General features: G+C 56.0%; 1 protein-coding gene across 1 annotated transcript; it reads right to left on the reverse strand.

Annotated features, from left to right (window-relative positions):
• Positions 1–16: 16 nt before the first annotated feature.
• On the reverse strand, positions 17–10,305 carry TMPRSS9 (transmembrane serine protease 9). The gene is given in 16 exon segments (XM_032215237.1): positions 17–882; positions 1,008–1,144; positions 1,293–1,558; positions 1,762–1,933; positions 2,655–2,973; positions 3,922–4,058; positions 4,271–4,542; positions 4,872–5,443; positions 5,522–5,661; positions 6,140–6,414; positions 6,833–7,004; positions 7,652–7,810; positions 8,274–8,440; positions 8,537–8,604; positions 9,008–9,135; positions 10,161–10,305. Coding segments are annotated over 16 exon segments (3,291 nt in total). The 3' UTR covers positions 17–720.
• Between the last annotated feature and the right edge of the window lie 7,494 nt (positions 10,306–17,799).

Raw genomic sequence — 17,799 nt, forward strand, 5'->3', positions numbered from 1 at the left:
TCTGGGTTTTTTTTTTGGGGGGGGGGGTTCCTTGAAGAAGTGCAAGCTGCCCCTCTGCTTTGTGGGAGCAAAGAGAAGCTGCCTTGAGCCAAGTAGGGTGTGGTGGCTGGGCCTTGTTCCGTTGGCCGGCAGTGGAAGAGACTTCCATCCCTAGAGTGCCAGCATCTGTCCTTGGAGAAGATGAGGCAGGCGAGGCTCAGCCAGGATGGGTGGTGCATTGATTGTCCCTGAGGCTGAGAATGAACATGGAAGGCTTGTTCAGGCTTATGTGAACTGCCAGAGTGTGTTTTGTTAATCCTTCTTGAGCACATTATGTGCATCCTGCCTTTTGGGGGCTGGAGAGAGGAAGCGGCAGATGGGCCGATGCGGGGAAGCTCACCCTGGCTAACACACCCTTCCTTGCGCCTCAGTTTCCTTCCACGTTTCCTGTTGTCTGAAATGGAGGGGAAGCCATCCCGCTCCCAAAGCTTGTGTGAGCATTGCGGGGGCTTCTCCTGACAAGCTGTGGAGGCTGTGGGTTCTAGAAACCATCCGTCCCAGCAGACCCAGAGAGACCTCATGGAAATTCACAAGTGGGTTATTTTCATTTAATGTACCTGCGGCTGGAGCAGGGCCCTGTCTGGCAGAGTCCTCCTTTTCAGGAAAGGGCCTTGGCAGGATCGGGACCGTGAGAGGCCAGTCTCTGTGGTCCTCCCCCTGTTGGCCCCAGTGGGTACGGGGTTACGCTTTGAGGTTCTGCGCAATCCAGCCCCGGACTGCTGTCACCTTGGCATAGACCCCGGGGAAGGAAGGCCGGGCGCAGCCGTAGCCCCAGCTGGTGACGCCTGCCAGGAACCAGCGGCCAGACGGCTCTCTGCAGGCCAAGGGCCCCCCCGCATCTCCCTACGGAGCAAGAGGGAAGCATGAGCGTTCGAGCCCTGAGCACGGGATGGGGGAGGGTGACTTTGAGGGACTGCCCTTCGCCATTCCTGGTGGCCGTAGGGGCACTGCTGCTGCATGGAACTCACCGAACAGCTGTCGACGCCCCCCTGCGGGAAGCCAGCGCAGAGCATCCGGCTGCTGATCTGGGTGGGGTAGAACCTCCGGCAGTCCTGCTCTGGGATCACCTGGACAACGGCCTTTTGCAGGCGCATGCTCACCAGGCCTGCAGGTAGCAAGACCCCCCAACACCCCCCGACGTCACATCTCCACCCTGAGCTGAATAATCCCACGCCAGGGCATCCCTGGAAGACCCTGGGCTTGATCTGACAAAGCCCACAGGGGGCAGGGCTGATAGGCAGGAACATCCGTACCCCCCTCTTTGGTGGAGCCCCAGCCGGTGATGACACAGGCCCCGCCCTCGCTGAAGACGTGGGTGCGGTCTGGGAGGCAGATGGGCCAGATGGAGCCAGTGTATCTCAGGGGGGCGGCCAGCTCCAGCAGGGCCACGTCGTAGTCCAGCATGTAGCCGTTGTAGAAGGGGTGCTTGTGGATCCGGACAATCTTCCCCACTTGCCCATCCGGGCCACTCAGGAAGGGTGTCCCCAGGACAGCCACCCACGTCTTGGGGTTGCTGTAGCTGCAAGAGGCGAGCCCGTCAGCCTTTCAGAGGCCTCGGCAGAGCCCCCTGCGCCCACCACACTCTGGCCTGGCCTGGGCAGCCCTGGAGGTTGCTGAGACCAAGAGGCCTGGGGTGGCCAGGCCAACCTGCTGGGAGGCCGGTGAGGGGGTGGGAAGGGAGTGGCTTGAAGGGCCTTCCTCCAGTCCCCCCCTCCCACTCACAGGTCAAAGCAATGGGCAGCCGAGAGTAGCCACCGCTCAGCAATCACCACGGCTCCACACGCGTGTTGCCTTCGCTGCAGCCGCAGGCTCGCCTGCCATGGCCACTCGCCCTGCGCTGCACCGCTTCCTCCCACGATCTTGCTGAAGGCTGCAGCGGGGACCAAGCCGCAGTCTGCTGGAAAGGGCCAAAGCAGTGGCTGAAGGGAGGGCAGCCCAATCCAGCAACACACACACAAACACACGCCTGCCTCCTCCCCCTTTGCCCCTCCCCCATGTGCTGCCACAGGGTTCCCCCTGCCGCTCTGGGGTACAGCTGTGGGCCCATTTTTGGCGCTGGTGGGGACAGCGGGGGGCTCCCGGAGATCGCAGGGGAAGTGGCTGGCAGCCCCTCTTCATCAGAAAGACTTCCCAGCAACCTACTGAGAGATTCCCCCCCCCCTTTGACATCTCCGTGTCCCTTTTTCGAAAGTCCCCCCTTCCCACTGGAGCAGCTGCTGCCCCTGGTGAAACGGAGGGAGGGGGGGAGGTACGCACTGCAGCCAGTCTCATCCCAGCCGTTGCCGCAGTCGATGAGGCCGTCGCACTCTGGGTTTGCTTTCCCGATGCAGACTTTGCTGGAGCACTTGAACGTGGAGGGGCTGCAGGGCACGGCTGGCGGAGGGGGGGAAAGCAGGTGAGCCCAGCGGAGGGGCCGGCTCCTCTCTCTCCACAGGGAGCCAGAATTCCCACCCACGGCTGGCGTTGCTCGTGGCAAGGTAGAGTCTGAACCACCATTTCCTGGCAAGCGGTTGTGGCAGAGGAGGGGAAAGAGGGCTGCTGCTGCTGGCCTCACTCTGCCACGCTGGGTTGCACAACCCACCTACCTGCACCCTCGGCCTCTTTCTGCTCTGTACCTGGTAGCTGGGTGGCCTTGGAGGCGCTGACCACCTGCCCGGGTGTGGTGAAGCTGGCAGGGCTGGCGCTTGGGCCGAGGCGCGTAGGCCTTTGCTCTGGGCCGGAGGCGGTGGAGGCAGCGGTGGTCCTGGATCTGAGGGGCTCTGCGGTGCCGAGATGGGGCGAAGTGATGCCTAGGATCCAACTCTTGAGCTTGGTGATCCGGGTGTAGACTCCCGGCTTCTTGGCCTGCCCGCAGCCAGCGCCCCAGCTCACCAGCCCAGCCAAGTAGAAGGTTCCTGGGGTCTCCTCACAGGCCAGTGGTCCCCCTGAGTCCCCCTGGAAAGAAGGCGGGAGGAAGCCCCTCTTGGCGAGGTCCAGGGCCTTAAGGGTGGATTCCCCCCATCTCTTCCAGCCAGGGCAATTCCTCCATAGAAGGCCGAAAGGATTCTCAGGCTGGAGCTGGGCCTGAAAAGGCCACAGGAGCCCCCTCCCCCTCCAGCAACTTCCCTGCTTGGCAAAACAAAGGGGGCAAATGGGCAGCGTGGGAAAGGGAGACAGTCCTGAGGTGTGTTCCCTGGGAAGGAAAGTGGAGCAGGCGGCAAAGACAAAAGATGGATGCCAGGAGCAAGGAGAAAGGGCTCCCCCCACTGCGCTGGCATCTGGCCCAGTGGGGCCGGTGAGGTGCTCCAGCAGTAGCGGCACAGGGAAGCCACACATCGCCAGGGCCCCACCCAGGCCGAGAGGGCGTAGGGAGCCTTTGCACAACACGGTGTGGCCTTTGGTTTGCATGGCGAAGGAAGGAGAGCCGTCCAGGGAAACTGGCAGCAGCCACCCTCCGAGTAGAGCCGCAGGGGTGGGGAGAGGGGTCAGGCCTGGGAGAGACCCATGCGAAGGGTCCATGCAACACAGCAGAAGTGTGTTCAACTTTGAGCCATGTGGTGCTCTCTGAGCTTGGTGGTTTTTGTGCAGACGTTTCGTAGCCCAACTAGTGCTAGGCACCCTATTCCCTTTTAGCACAGTTGATGATACCTAGTGGGGCCACGAAACGTCTGCAAGAAAACCATCAAGCTGAAAGAGCACTAAGAGCCCCCTGGCTGTGCGTCCTTCAGACTCCCCCTATGGAAACAGAAAGGAACTCGAACATGGTTGGGAAACGATGGTATCTTCTTTCCAAAACAACACTTTCGGCCTTTATGCCGCTCTCCTCCTGTGGTGCTTTTGGCTGGGGGGGGGGGGCACTCAGTCCTGAAAGGGCCAGGGTGGGGGAAGAAGTGCTCCTGGTACCTGGCAGGCATCCACTTTCCCCTCGAGGAACCCCGCACAGATCATCTGGTCCGAGAGGGAAATGTTGTACAGTCCTTCGCAGGTCGTCTGCTCGAGGATCCCCACTGCGGCTCGGTGGAGGTTCTCGGGCTGAGAAGCTGGAAGCCCAAAAGAAGGAGGAGGAAGAGACCTCGCAGGGACTAGCCCAAAGTTCTGGGCCCCGTTGAGAACCACCCCAGACCTTGGCTAACCTTGCCCAGAGTGGCAAAGACTGCTCTTGCCCAACGGGGTTCAGTATGCAAGGTGGGCGCTCTTCCACCCACAGGGCACCACCTGAACTCCCTGCCTACCCTGAGGAAGCTCTTCCTACCGTTGCCATCCTGGAGGCTGCCCCAGCCTGAAACCAGGCACTTTCTGCCCACAGGGAACTTGTGGACGGCCAGTGGGAGGCAGATAGGCTGGATGTATCTGCCAAAGCGCAGCGGCCTGGCCAGTTCCAGCACTGCCACATCGAAGTCCAGTAGGGCAGGGTCATACGAAGGGTGGAGCACCACTTGTTGGATGCCGACCTTCACAGAAGAGGTGTCTGTGGCCGAGAGTGAGGTGGTGCCTGCGAAGGCAGTGAGGTGTCCCACCTTGGTGCTGCCGATACAGGAACAGAAACGATGCCCCGTCAGTCCACAGGCAGAGCAGGCCCTTTGCCCCTTCCGTGCCACCCCCCCTGGGTCGAGGCTGGAGGGAGTAGGGCCGATCTTGGGTGAGGCAGATGTGAGGCAGGACGGCAGGTGACTTCCAGGGTTGCCTCAGCCCTAAGGTGGCACCCCTCCCTCAGGTTCTCTGCTGCCACCTCCTGCTGAACAGACCCCTCCATAACAGCAGCCGCTCAGTTACTCCCCCTCGGTGGAGGCCCAAACGGGAGCTCTCCAGAAGAGAGCCCAGCTGCCGAAGGGCTCCTACTGACGGACACTTACTGGTTGAAACAATGTGCAGCTGAAAGCAGCCATCGCTCCCCAATGACTGCGGCCCCACAGAAATGCTGGAGACCCTCTTTCAGGGTGACTTGCCAAGGGACCTCCCCTTGGGATGCTTCCAGGCCACCCACAATTTTCATGGGTTTGGAGAAACCAGGCCGCCGACCACACTCTGCACATGAACAGGGAACAGCTGTGGTGGATGCAGGAGGGGGCCGACCCGCCTCCACTCACTCCCTGCCAGCTGCCCTACCTGAGGACTGGGGGTTCGTGGCTGCCGGTCTGCTTGGGGGTGGGGAGGCAGAGTTGAGGGTGGACCTGGAGTGCCGTAGACTGGCTGCACTTGTGCCCACGGTTGGAACCGAGTGATGGAGCCCAGTGCCTGGGATGGCTGAGGCAGTGGGGCCCCTGGATATGGCCGTGGTCTCGAGGATCCAATCCCAGAGCCGGATCACACGAGTATAAACACCTGGGCGCCTGGCCTCCGCACAGCCAATCCCCCAGCTGACTATCCCTGCCAGGAAGAAGCGCCCGGATGGCTCTTGGCAGACCAGGGGCCCCCCGGAGTCGCCCTGTGGAAGGAAAAGGCCAAGGTGGAGTGGAGGTCATGAAGGGAGGTCCGTCCAAAGCCTGCTGAGGGGTGGTGCTACCTGGCAAGAGTCAACCTTGCCCTCCAGGTAGCCAGCGCACATCATCTGGTCGGTGAGCACACTGCTGCCGTAGAGGTTGCCGCACAGAGCCTGGTCCAGCAGCTCCACCGTGGCTTTCTGGAGCAGCTCCGGCTTCACTACTGGGAAGGGAGAACAAGGCTAAGAGGGTCCTGGCTTTGCTCTTGGGGCAGCCCAGTGGGGTTGGGTGCTGAGGTCAGGACCTGAGACACCACATTGGGGCAGAGTATGTGTCTGCAGCAGCAGCACCAGTAGCTATGGGCTGGCTGGATTTCCCTCCCCTCTTGCTGTAGGCACACTAGCAGCTTTTCAGGGGCGCACACAATGGTTGCGTAGTTACTCTGGCCTCGCTGAGGAGTTTCCCCTCTACCACACCTGAGGGTGGCAGGAGGAGACAGCGGTGGCCTCTTGGTGTTCCTGAACAGCCACAGGTCTCCTCACACGAGGAGGCAGAATTGACAGGTTCAATCTCCCCGCACAAACCCCGGCCCCAGCAACACCCCTTTGAGGGTGGCCGCTCAGCGACAGCCCCTGACCCGGGAGATTCCTTCTGTGCCACCCCACCCCATTTTCCACCTGACCACCAGGGACCCTGCTTACAGAAGTCTTCTTTCAGGTACCCCCAGCCAGAGATGAGGCACTTCCTGCCGGGGGGGAACCAGTGGGAGGGGGCTGGTAGGCACACGGGCTGGATGTATTTGCTGAAGGTGAGGGGTTCCGCCAGCTCCAGCAGGGCTGCATCGTAGTCGGCGCTCTCTGCGTTGTAGGAGGGGTGCCGGAGGATGCGTAGCACCTTGGCCTGTGCCCGGCTGCCCTCACCGCCACTCAGCCGGACAGTGCCTGCCTGGGCCATCCATGTGCGGGGGTCCTGGAACCTGCGATGTGACAGCTTCAATCTCCCCTGGCTCCCCTCCCCCCAGGAGGTCTCAGGAAAATGCAAGCCCCCCCCCCCTCCTAGAATGCCTGTCCGGGACGAGGTCCCTGTTTCCTATGTGACCTCACACTCTGTTGTGGCTCTCCTTCCAGCCATTTTGATCTGACTGGGCATCCAGCACTTTTTTTTTTTTTTTGCTGTTTTGGAGAAGCTATATGGGCTTCTTCTGCCCCGCCTCCCCCTCCCTCCTCCCCCTCCCCATGCTGTAGCTCCACACCCACTGTATTCCCCCCCCCCCCCGGTGTCCCCACTGCCTGCCTCCTTCCATCCTGGAGCTGCTCCTTCTGGCCTCACCCACCCCCCGCCAGCCTCTCATTCCCCCTTGGTGCCCCCCCACTGCAGGGGGCTCCCGGGCTTACTCGTTGAAGCAGTGTGCCGCGGAGACCAGCCACCTGGCCGCCACAATGGCTGCCCCGCAGAAGTGTTCATTGCTCTCTCGCAGGCTGACCTGCCACGGGAACTCGCCCAGCAGCGCCTCTGATCCGCCCACGATCCGAGTGGCGGATCGCATGGCTGGCCGGGTCCCGCAATCTGCAAGAGAGCAGGGGAGGGGGATGGCGAATAGGGGAGGCCAGCAGAGCCCCCCCCCCATTAAACCCTGGAAGTCCACAAAGGGAGGAAATGCACGACAGGGACTTCAGCTCTGGTTTGGGGTTCAGAGCAAATTAGGAACTCCCCAAATGCATTTGCCCCACCCACCCCTGCTCAGTTCAGGTTTTTTTTAAATAGGTTTGCAGTTTGCACTTGGTCAGAGAGGAGGGTTCTTTGTCTTTGACACAGTAGAAGAAACCTTTCAGCCACCCGTTGTCCTGGTTGTGGTCACTCTGGCCTGACTGGTCACACTGAGTGAGGATTAGCTCATGCACAGGCACCTCCCCCAACCTAACAGCCCCCTTCTGGCTTCCCAAGGCCGGGTGCCCTTCCTCATTCCCCCCCACCTGGAAAGGTAATAGCAGTAGACTTAGGTAAGGTAATAGGTAGCCTCTCTAGAGACCCTCCCCCCCCGAAGGTCAATTATCTCTGCAAAGGGTCCTTCCCTCTGCGTGGTTCAGCCCTCCGTGTGGGGAGGCACCCGCAGCCTGTGCCCATCCTCCCCCAAGGGAGTTTGGGAGGGAGCACACAGAAGCCCAGCTTTGCAGAGGCAGGCAGCCTAGCAGCCCCAGCAGTGAGGGACCCACCACACCCGGCCTCGTCAGAACCATCCGAGCAATCTTTCCAGCCGTCACACTGCAGGTTTCCTGGGGCTACACACTGGCCATCGTGGCAGGCAAAGGCCTCCCCTGGACAGATTCCTGTGAACAAAAGAGTGGCAGAATTGACTCTGAGGTGGTTCTTCCCTTCAGCACAGACACCGGGGAGGAGTGGGGATGCATTGGGGGGAGTCCAGCCATGGTGCTCAACCCCACCCTGTAATTGAGCCGGGAAATCTCTGCCCTCGGCAGCCTGGGCTTTTGCGGTAGCAGTTTGGCTGCTTTTCCACCGTCTCGCTCCTGCCCCCAAGTGCCCCTCTTCTCTCGTGCACCATGCTAGGGCCAAATGGGCCGCCAGTCCCCAATGCTGCCCATCAGAGGGAGGGATGGAGCTGCCCCCAAAAAAATTAGGGTCCCGGACCGGTTCCATGGTCGACCAGTCTACCTGACTTGAGTCCTGTGCCCGAGAAGGTGAGGTCCCACGGCCCTGCTGGAAAGAGGGGGGGCAGAAGGGGGTGCAGGTGAGCAATACAGGAGAAATTGGGCTAATTAGGGGCACACACCACCCCCGACAACTTGGGACAAAGGGCCAGAAAGAGTGCAGGGTTACCCAGGAGGGAAGCAGCTGAGATGGTGCCATAAGTGGGTATCCTGATGCCCTCAATGCCCACAGCTGCTGCTAGTCCCCGCCTCAGGATGTCCATTTCGATGCCAGGGCTGGGCGGCGGTGCAGAGAAACAGAGGTGGAAGCGGACAATGAGGCTGGCATTGCCCTCCCTGCCAAACAGAAGCAGCAAGAAGTCTTTACCCTCTCTTTCTGGCGGGAGGGTGGAGGAGAGGCTCCCCCCAGGCCAGCCCTCCGGCCCTGCCCACCTGTATTGCAAGATGGTGCACCTGGAGCAGCTGCCGTCCAGGGGAGAGTTCTGGAAGCTGCTTTTGAACTGAACAGTCAGACAGGAGAACAAGGGAGCACATTGACCTTGTTGCTGTGCCCATCAGAACATGGGCGGGGGGAGTCTCAGAGCAGCCTCGCCCCAAGAAAAGACCCATGCTCACTCCAGCAATTAGCCAAAGGGGAGGCTAGCCTGGGGCTGAGAGGAGCCACGGCACACCCCAAGCTGGCTGGCAGGATGCCTTCCCTCAGCCTTCACCTGGGAACAGCCCAGCCAGCCATGGCCAGCTGACCCGTCTTGTGCACGGCCACCCTTCCTAGGGCGCGGGAGAGGCTTCTCCTGGGGAGCGCTGAGTGGACAACCCTGCCTCAGGGCCGGAGCAGTGTCCGGTGGCCCTTGCCAATGGTTCACCCGCACACCACCCTCTTGAGGAGGAGGCAGGAGTCCTTACCAGCTGCTCCAGAATAGGGGTCAGCAGGCGGGAGTAGCCAGTCCTGGGCTGCTGCAAACTGCTCCGGTAGGGGATCCCTCGCAGCTCTGCCATGTGCTCGAAGTGGGTTTCTTGCTTCCCCAGGAAATCTGCAGCAGGAGAGAGCCACCAATGCCCTGGTGGTTGCCAAGGGCCCCTCCTAGCACTGCCAGCCGCCTGGCCCACCAAGCTCCTACCCCCTGCCAGCCAACACAGTTGCTTAGCTGCCAGCCCCCTGCCAAGCTTTGGGGCTGTCTGATCTCGGCAATAGGAGGGCTACTGCTGAAAAGATGGGCAGGCCGGCTGCCAGTGTAGCAATAGCAATAGCAGTTAGACTTATATCCCGCTTCATAGGGCTTTCAGCCCTCTCTAAGCGGTTTACAGAGTCAGCGTATCGCCCCCAACAACAATCCGGCTCCTCATTTTACCCACCTCGGAAGGATGGAAGGCTGAGTCAACCCTGAGCCGGAGAGATTTGAACAGCCAAACTGCAGAACTGCAGTCAGCTGAAGTAGCCTGCAGTGCTGCATTTAACCACTGCGCCATCTCGGCTCTATCTGTGTCCTCTTGGCACAGATGCCCCAGAAGGTCCTGGCACAAGATGAGCACCGAATTCAGACTCTCCTTGTCTAGCCAAGAGGTTCTCTGCTTCTGCCCTTTCCTTTGCAAAATTGCAGCCATCCCCAGGGGACACGGATCCCTCCCCGCCGCACCTTTGCAGTTCTTGCAGACAGAATGTTGCAAGTGCCCCCCCCCTGCTACTCCCGTTTCCCCCAAGGCAAGCCATGAGGTTGATCTCTGCCTCCTTTCCCAGAGGAGGCCAGTCCTATCAGATCAGGTAGTGTGGGCCCACTTCAGGTCCCTCTCCTTAAACATGTTCAGCTGGCAGGGCCCGGGAAGTGCACCTTCTCCATTTTGCTAGTTCTGCCCCCCAGGTGCTGCTGGTCTAGGGGAAAAGGATCTCTGTCGAGGTATGTGAGGGGCTGCTTGGGGCTGCTCTGTTGGGCTGACAAGGAGGTCCCACCACCAAAGGGCTCTTTCTGTGTCAGTACAATGGGGCATACGTTTTGTAGGGGACTTTAAGCTCCATTGGGGACCCCTGGTTGACCCTCAAATCCAGTTCAAACCAACTCACAAACAAGGATGCCGATACACAGGGCTGCCGCGGTGCTTGTGAGGACAGTGGCCAAGGCAGCCCGCCTGCAGATTCCACCGCCAACCAGGAGCTGTGCTGTCTGTCTGTCTAGTGCCAGCTTTGAGTTGATGCCTGGTGGTCCCATGGCTGCCCCACAAAGCAGGATGGACCTGGAGATGGAGACAGAGACAGCAGGTCTGAAGTCCCCTCTCTCTGCTTCTAGGCCTGGAGCCCTGAGAACCAGCACGGCCTCCCACAAGGGCTGTTGAGACACAGGATGTCCACTTCTCACGTGGGGGAACTCTCGTTGCCTCCCCAGCCAACAACAACTTTCCTGACCCAGCTACGAAGCCTCTGCAAGAGAGGCAGAGAGGCAGAGGCGCCTCATGGCCAGAGTTACCTGAGGGAATTACCTGACGTCCATCTGAATGCCTTGTAACCTGCAGAGACCGCTCCGAAGGGCTCCGTTGGCCTCTGCAAGCCTTTGAACAGAGAAGCAGGGCCCAGAGCCAGTTTGCAGCGTGAATGGCTGGTTATTGATTCATTATTTATTCCTTCAGCTTTGCAAAGTCCCATTGAGGTTTATAAGCCCAGTGACAACAATGACGGCTGCTCTGGTGTGGTGTTGGGCATCAGGCTAGAAACCAGAAGACTGAGAGTTCTAGTCCTGCCTTAAGACAGAGCCAGCCGGGGGACCCTGGGCCAACCACTCTCTTTCAGCCCTAGGAAGGAGACAATGGCAGAAATATTGCCAAGAAGGGACACGCAGGGCCATGTCCAGGGAGTCGCTGGGATTCAAAGAGGGGCACACATACACGCTCACGAAACAAAAACTCAACAACTTTAAAAATGAGATTTCAGGCTCCCCGTCCCAGTTGTCTACCTGCTCTCTGTCCCCAGAGGAGCATCCGTGTGGGGCCTCCCCCATAATGGGAGGGCTTGCCTCCAGGACTTCCCTCGCCATGCTCAGCACTTGCCCACAAAAGCTGGGGCAGGGGGAGCCGGGGAGCCTTGGGCTGGCAGCTGAGGCAGGGGCTGATTAGAGATGCCAGTCTGCCACGTAAGTTCCTCTGAAGAATTTGGTGGTGCCTCTGGGTCGGTGCCTTCCGATAAGCCAATTTCAGCTCCCTCCTGGCTTGTTACTGACTTTCTGCCCACGCTGGGAGCCCTTCTCCCGCCAGGGGAGCCGAGGAGCCTCTCCATCGGGGGAGTCCTGCAGTGCAGGAGCCAAGCCAGGAGTTGGCAGAGGCACCTTCCCTTCATGCCACATAAGCAACCTTTGAGGGCTGCTAAGGCGGGGGGGGGGGGAGAGGAGAAATCCAATGCAGCAGGTGGCTCCTCCCTGCCCCCCTACTCGCGGGGGGGGGTTGTCTGCACGGCAGTGGGAAAGGGCCGCCTGCCTTTGTGTGCCTGTGAAGGAGGGGGGGGGCTGCTGCCTGGCCAGGCGTCCCTGCCCATCTGTGAAAGGGAGGCAGTCCAGACCGCAGACAATGCCCAGCTTGATGGGGGCCTCTCCACCCCCCTGGCCTGCTTGCCTGTCAATGAGCCGCCTGGGGACAAGGCAGGGCAGGGGAAGCAACTCAGAGCCAAAACCCTCAGAGCCGCAGCCTGGCCGCCTCCTCTCAAGGCCAGAGGCAGATCCCAGGCAGGGTCTCATGACCCCAAAAGAGAGCCAGAGGGGGGACCCAGTTAGGTTTGTTTGCATCAAACCTTAGTTAACGCAACCTGTTTTATTTTCCATGTCTATACTCCCCCCCCCTCAGGTGTTTCCCAGAGGTGCAGGATCTGTTCCCCCTCCCAATCGATTGAGTGCTGATCCATCACTAGTGCTTGTTGCTAGAGCGGGGGGGGGGGCGGACTGGCCTAAAGTATCTTAGCTGCTCTGACGCCTAGGCGGGACTAGAACTCACTGTCTCCTGGCTTAGCCTGGTGCCTTAACCCCCAGAGCAAACTGGATCTCTTTTTTTGTCACCTTAACCCTCAGGTTGGAAGCAGTCACAGGCTTTCAAGAGGAGGAAGGGGAACAAGCGGCTGGGAGAACAGGTTCAGCCCCCCCCCCCAACTAGGAAACGCAGGAAAGGGGGTAGTCAGGCCAGGGTTCCCAGGAGACAGGACAGTCTCCTGGGGCTGCTCCTCCCCCTGTGGCAGGCTGAGAAAGACCAGGGCTGGTTTCTGATCGGCTCCTGTGAGACCTTACAGTGGGTGGGTGGGTGGGTGGGGAGAGGGCCCCCAGACCACTTAACAAGCATTGGCCACAGCCCACCTCCCACCTGGCCTTTTGGAAAGTGGGAAGATCCTACTCCTGGTCAGCCTTTTGAGCAGGAACTCCCCCCCCTCTCTCTCCCAATCTATGAGGAGGGGCCAACGCAAGGGGCATGGGCCAGAAATTCATGGCTCCTGCTGCCTTGGGGGCTCCCAGCTAAGGGCACCGTTGGGCTCTGTTGTCCCTTCTCTGGGCACTGCCAGATCTGGAGCTCAGTGTTGCCAGCCAGCATCCCTTCTCTGCACACATGTCTCCCTGCCTCCATTTGCAGGGTCTGGAGAGACCCTCCCGCATCCCTTTTGCTGGTTTCCCCTTGTTTGCCCAGGCTGTGCACCAAGAGACTTCCAACTTGCTGGGCAGTGCAACCCCCTTGGTTGCCCTTCACCCAGGCCCTCCCTCAGCTGGGCTGCTGCCCTCCCGCCCAGCCTGCACTCACCTCCTGAGCAGCCACTCCTAAGCGAAGCAACTCTGGTCCCAGCCTGCTCTCACCCCCATCCCCTCTCTGTCTCTCAGGTTGGCTGGAGGGGGGGGGGAATCCCTTAAAGGGACAGGAACCGCCCAGAACAGCTTGGACAGGGTGGAGCTGAGTCAGAAAGGTGACCGGGGTTCAAAAAGGGTGGTAATGTTTCTCTTCTCGCCCAAGAAGCTTCTTGGATGAGAAGCGAAATCTTTTCAAAGAAAAAAAAAAATCAAGAAAATCCAGTTGCCTTTTGGAAAAAGCACCTTTGGGGCATCTGTCTTGCTTATTTATACAATTGTCCCATTTATGTGAAGTCTGATCCGTACACCCCTCACTAGAGCATTCTAAAAAAACCAGTGAAAACTTGATTGAGGCAAATGCCTGTTAAGAGCAAGAATCAGAAACCAAAAGGGCATTCCCCCCCCCCCAAGGGCCCTCCCCTGCCTACCTAGTGAGCCCCTAATGCCCAGAGGCCAGCAGGTCATCCAGATCTTGCGCTGGGCATGCGGTATCAGAATACCTGTCCCATGGCAGAGTCGCCCGAGTCCCACCAGGGAGGCACTGCTTGATAAAGGGACCTATCTGGCCACATGGGGGTGGGCTGAATTAATCAGAGACTGGTGGTCCTGCAGGTAAGTCAGCCCCATGCCCCAAGGGATTTGCCTGGCGACAAACAGCACCTTGACCCACAGGGAGGAGTCTTAGTGAGGAATGAAAGGATGTTGCTGGCCTCAACCTCTTCTTCGGTTTAACTGACACCTCTTCCCCCATTGGCCGTAGAAGGCCAAGAGCCGAGGTGGCGCAGTGGTTAGAGTGCAGCACTGCAGGCTACTTCAGCTGACTGCAGTTCTGCAGTTCGGCTGTTCAAATCTCACCGGCTCAAAGGTTGACTCAGCCTTCCATCCTTCCGAGGTGGGTAAAATGAGGAGCCGGATTGTTGTTGGGGGCAATTTGCTGACTCTGTAAACCGCTTAGAGAGGGCTGAAAGCCCTATGAAGCGGTATATAAGTCTGCTATTGCTATTGCTATTGGCCCATTCACAAATTATTATAATATAAAAGGCTGTGGGATTTACGGTGTAGAAAGCAACTTTTCACACAGCACGAAGAGTTTGTGCTGGCTCACAACATATGGGTGATGTCCGCTTGAGTCTGCCACGGAGGAGGAGGAGGAGGAAGGAGAGGTGAAGTGGCAATCACCCATACGCCAGCATTCCTGGCTAGCAGGGGCCAAGCACGGGGGTCTCCACGAGAACCTTTTCCCAGAAGGCTGTGGCTCCCCAGCCACGCACACATCTTCACAGAGAACTTGGAGATTTCCTCATGCCAAGTAGAACAGAGCAGACGATGGCATTGGTCGCGTTTGTCAAGGATCCCTGGTGAGAACAGGATGGGGGCAGTGCGACCATCCTCACTGACCTACCAGTGGCCTTCGATACTTTCCACCAAGGCCAACTATGGCGGCTGGGCTGGGCGGCAGAGTCTCGCACAGATTCAGCTCCTTCCTCCAATCATTGTTAATAGGGAGTGAGAGGCCCCGCCCTCAGCCCCCATCGCGTGCTGTGCCACAGGGCTGGATGCTCTCCCCACTCCTCTTTAATATCTACATCTAATATCTAATATCCTGAAGAAACCTTCTCTGGACCCAGCCATTTTGAGCAACTATCGTCCAGTCTCCAACCTCCCCTTTGTAGGGAAGGTTGTTGAGAAAGTGATGGCCTTTCAACTCCGACGGTCCTTGGATGAAACCGATTATCTGGATCCCTTTCAGTTCGGTTTCAGGCCTGGCTACAGCACGGAAACTGCTTTGGTCGCGCTGATCGATGATCTCTGGCGAGCCAAGGATAAGGGTCACTCCTCTATCCTAGTGCTCCTTGACCTCTCAGCAGCCTTCGATACCATCGACCATGGTATCCTTTTTTTTTATTATTAAAGTTTTTTAATTTTTAATTTAAAACAAATACAACATCCTTCTTTACATGCTATAGAAAGTGTATCAGTTGGTTACAAATAGACTTTTGCGCATCTCTTCCACAGTCAAGAAACATAGTTCATGTTAACTCAGGCATTTTAACTCAAATATTCATACATGTCACCATCATCATATATCCATTTTCATTTGACTATAATTATTATTAAAAAATAATAATAATGATAATAATAATTTTTGTTTCTTAAACAATACATGCCCACACCAGTGGGGGAAAGAAAAAATCGAAGGAAAAAAAAAAGACAAAAAGAACCAAACAAAAAACAAAAGAAAAACAAAAAGAAAAGGGTAACACAGGTATATATCATATCAGCTGGTTACATGTTTTGGTGCATCTCTTCCATTAATTCATATTATAATTAATTCATATCATAATTCAAATATCTTAACTCATGTGTTTACCATATTGACATCATTATACCTCCACTTTTAGTTGACTACAGTTATTTAAACATCCTTCATCCTTAACTATGCCAAAGGTTTAGTCCATAACCACATGCTGACATCTCATTTACTTGTTTGTAAAATCCTCTATTAACATCAAATCCTCATATCCTGTTTTAGCTGAACATACATAATATTTAATACCAAAAATTCCATCTTCCATGCAATGTAGTTTATTATCATTCTCCCTTTATGTAATTATATCGTATATCATAACATTTTCCCCATATTAGTTAACATTTAACTGTATATATTTTATTTTATTTTTTAATAGTAACAATTATTGTGATTAATAACCTTTGTATATGGTCCAAAAATATTTCTAACCTTCCCTTCTCATATCCAATTATTATTTATCATATCAACTCCACATTATATACATTACTATCAATATCAATTATTATTCAGCTATATCTATTACAAATAAGAGTAATTAGATTTAGCTAATTTCAAATTGTATTCTTCCATCTATCAGCCTATGTCTCTCCAATAACAAAACCTTCTTAATCCTATTGCCATTCGTAGAACAGATTTACCAAATGTTTTTATAAGCAAGTCCAAACAGGGATATCTTCGCACCTTTTTACTCAGGATGCCTCTGATGAAATAATAACGTTGTCCCAGGCTTGTTAAACTTTTCAATTTGTCTTTAATTCTCAAGGGTGGAATTAAAAATTCTGCAAATGATGTTTCATAAAGTGTAGATTCTTTAATGCTTCTCATTCCTCCTGCGCTCTGTCTTTTAAAATAAATCTTCTGTATGGCTGCATCTCTTTCTCCCTCCGAAATAACCCAGACGCCCTGCGCATCAGCAAGTTGAGAGGCTTCATTTCTCACATTCTTCATTTGTATTTCAGGAACATTCAAACATTCAACGTTCTTACTTTTTTCTTCATATTTTAATGTCAAATGGTCCAATTTTTTTTCAAATCTTTCATATGAGTCAAACAACTTTTGAAATGCAGAGAAAAACATTTGAAATGAACTTTTGGGAGTATGTATCGATGCCATGTTGTGACGCAGTCTAAAATATTTGCAAGTAAAAACACGCTGGGAGCTGTGCGATCTTATCTGATCTTAGACCAACACAGCCAAGCAATAAAAGTGTCAGATCGTAAGAAGCCAATTTATAGTAAGTTAGTTTACAGCCCACTTAAAGAGAGTCAGAGAGAATGTTGAAGTAGATCTTTGAAGATCTTTAAAACATTTAAGAAATAGGGTAACCACCGGCCATAAATCCATTAAAGAAAAACCAATTCGCCGCTAGATTCTTCTGTTCTTTGGTTTCAATTAGCTTAGATTTTAATGCGGACCGTCTCTCTCTTTGAGTAATAAGATCAGCTTACCAGTTGAAATCACTTCTACCATTCTTAGGGGCGACCTGCAGTTTCGGTTAGCACACAGCTAATCCAGAAGGAGCTGGCAAAAGGGGTTGAATTCCAAGCCCCCCCAGAGACCTGCGAACGTCTCTGAGGTCACTGGATCTCCCCAAACCTTCACTGTCTCTTCGGGACAGCTAGGATCGAAAACGACCCGTCCAATTCCTTCGGAATAGGGGAATTTCAGGAGTAGCCTGAAACTCCGTCTTCTCACTGCTAAGCCCCACCTTCTTCCTCGACCATGGTATCCTTCTGCGACGGTTGCAAGAGGTGGGACTGGGAGGCACCGTTCATTGGTGGTTCTCCTACCTCTCGGACAGGTCACAGTCGGTGTTGGTTGGAGGGCAGAGATCGACCCCTAGGCCCCTCAATTATGGGGTGCCACAGGGTTCGGTCCTGTCCCCCCTCCTTTTTAACATATACATGAAGCTACTGGGTGAGATCATACGCCGGCACGGGATTAAATACCACCAATACATGGATGATACACAATTGTATCTGTCTGCCCCGTGCCAACTGAGCGAAGCGGTAGAAGTGATGTGCCAGTGCCTGGAGGCTGTCAGGGTCTGGATGGGAACGAACAAGCTTGCATTCAATCCCGACAAGACCAAGTGGCTATTGTTGCTCCCTCCCAAGGATGGTCCAGCTATTCCATCTCTTAGCCTGCGGGGTGAAATTATACGCCCCTCAGAGAGGGTTCGCAATTTGGGTGTCCTCCTGGATCCGCAGCTGACGCTAGAACATCACTTGTCAGCTGTGACCAGGGGGGCCTTTGCCCAGGTTCACCTGGTACACCAATTGCGACCCTATCTGGCCCGGGAAGCCCTTTGGATGGTCACTGATGTCCTCATCACCTCAAGACTGGATTACTATAACATGCTCTACATGGGGCTGCCCCTGAAGAGTGTTCGAAGACTTCAGTTAGTCCAGAATGCAGCCGCGTGAGTGATAGTGGGTGTACCTAGTACACCCACATTACACCTATCCTCCGTGAGCTGCACTGGCTTCCCATTGGTCTCCGGACACGCTTCAAGGTGCTAATCGTTACTTTTAAAGCCCTACATGGTATCGGACCTGGCTACCTGAGAGACTGCCTCCTGCCAG

The sequence above is a fragment of the Thamnophis elegans genome, chromosome 1, assembly GCF_009769535.1.
Source record: "Thamnophis elegans isolate rThaEle1 chromosome 1, rThaEle1.pri, whole genome shotgun sequence".
Lineage (NCBI taxonomy): Eukaryota > Metazoa > Chordata > Lepidosauria > Squamata > Colubridae > Thamnophis > Thamnophis elegans.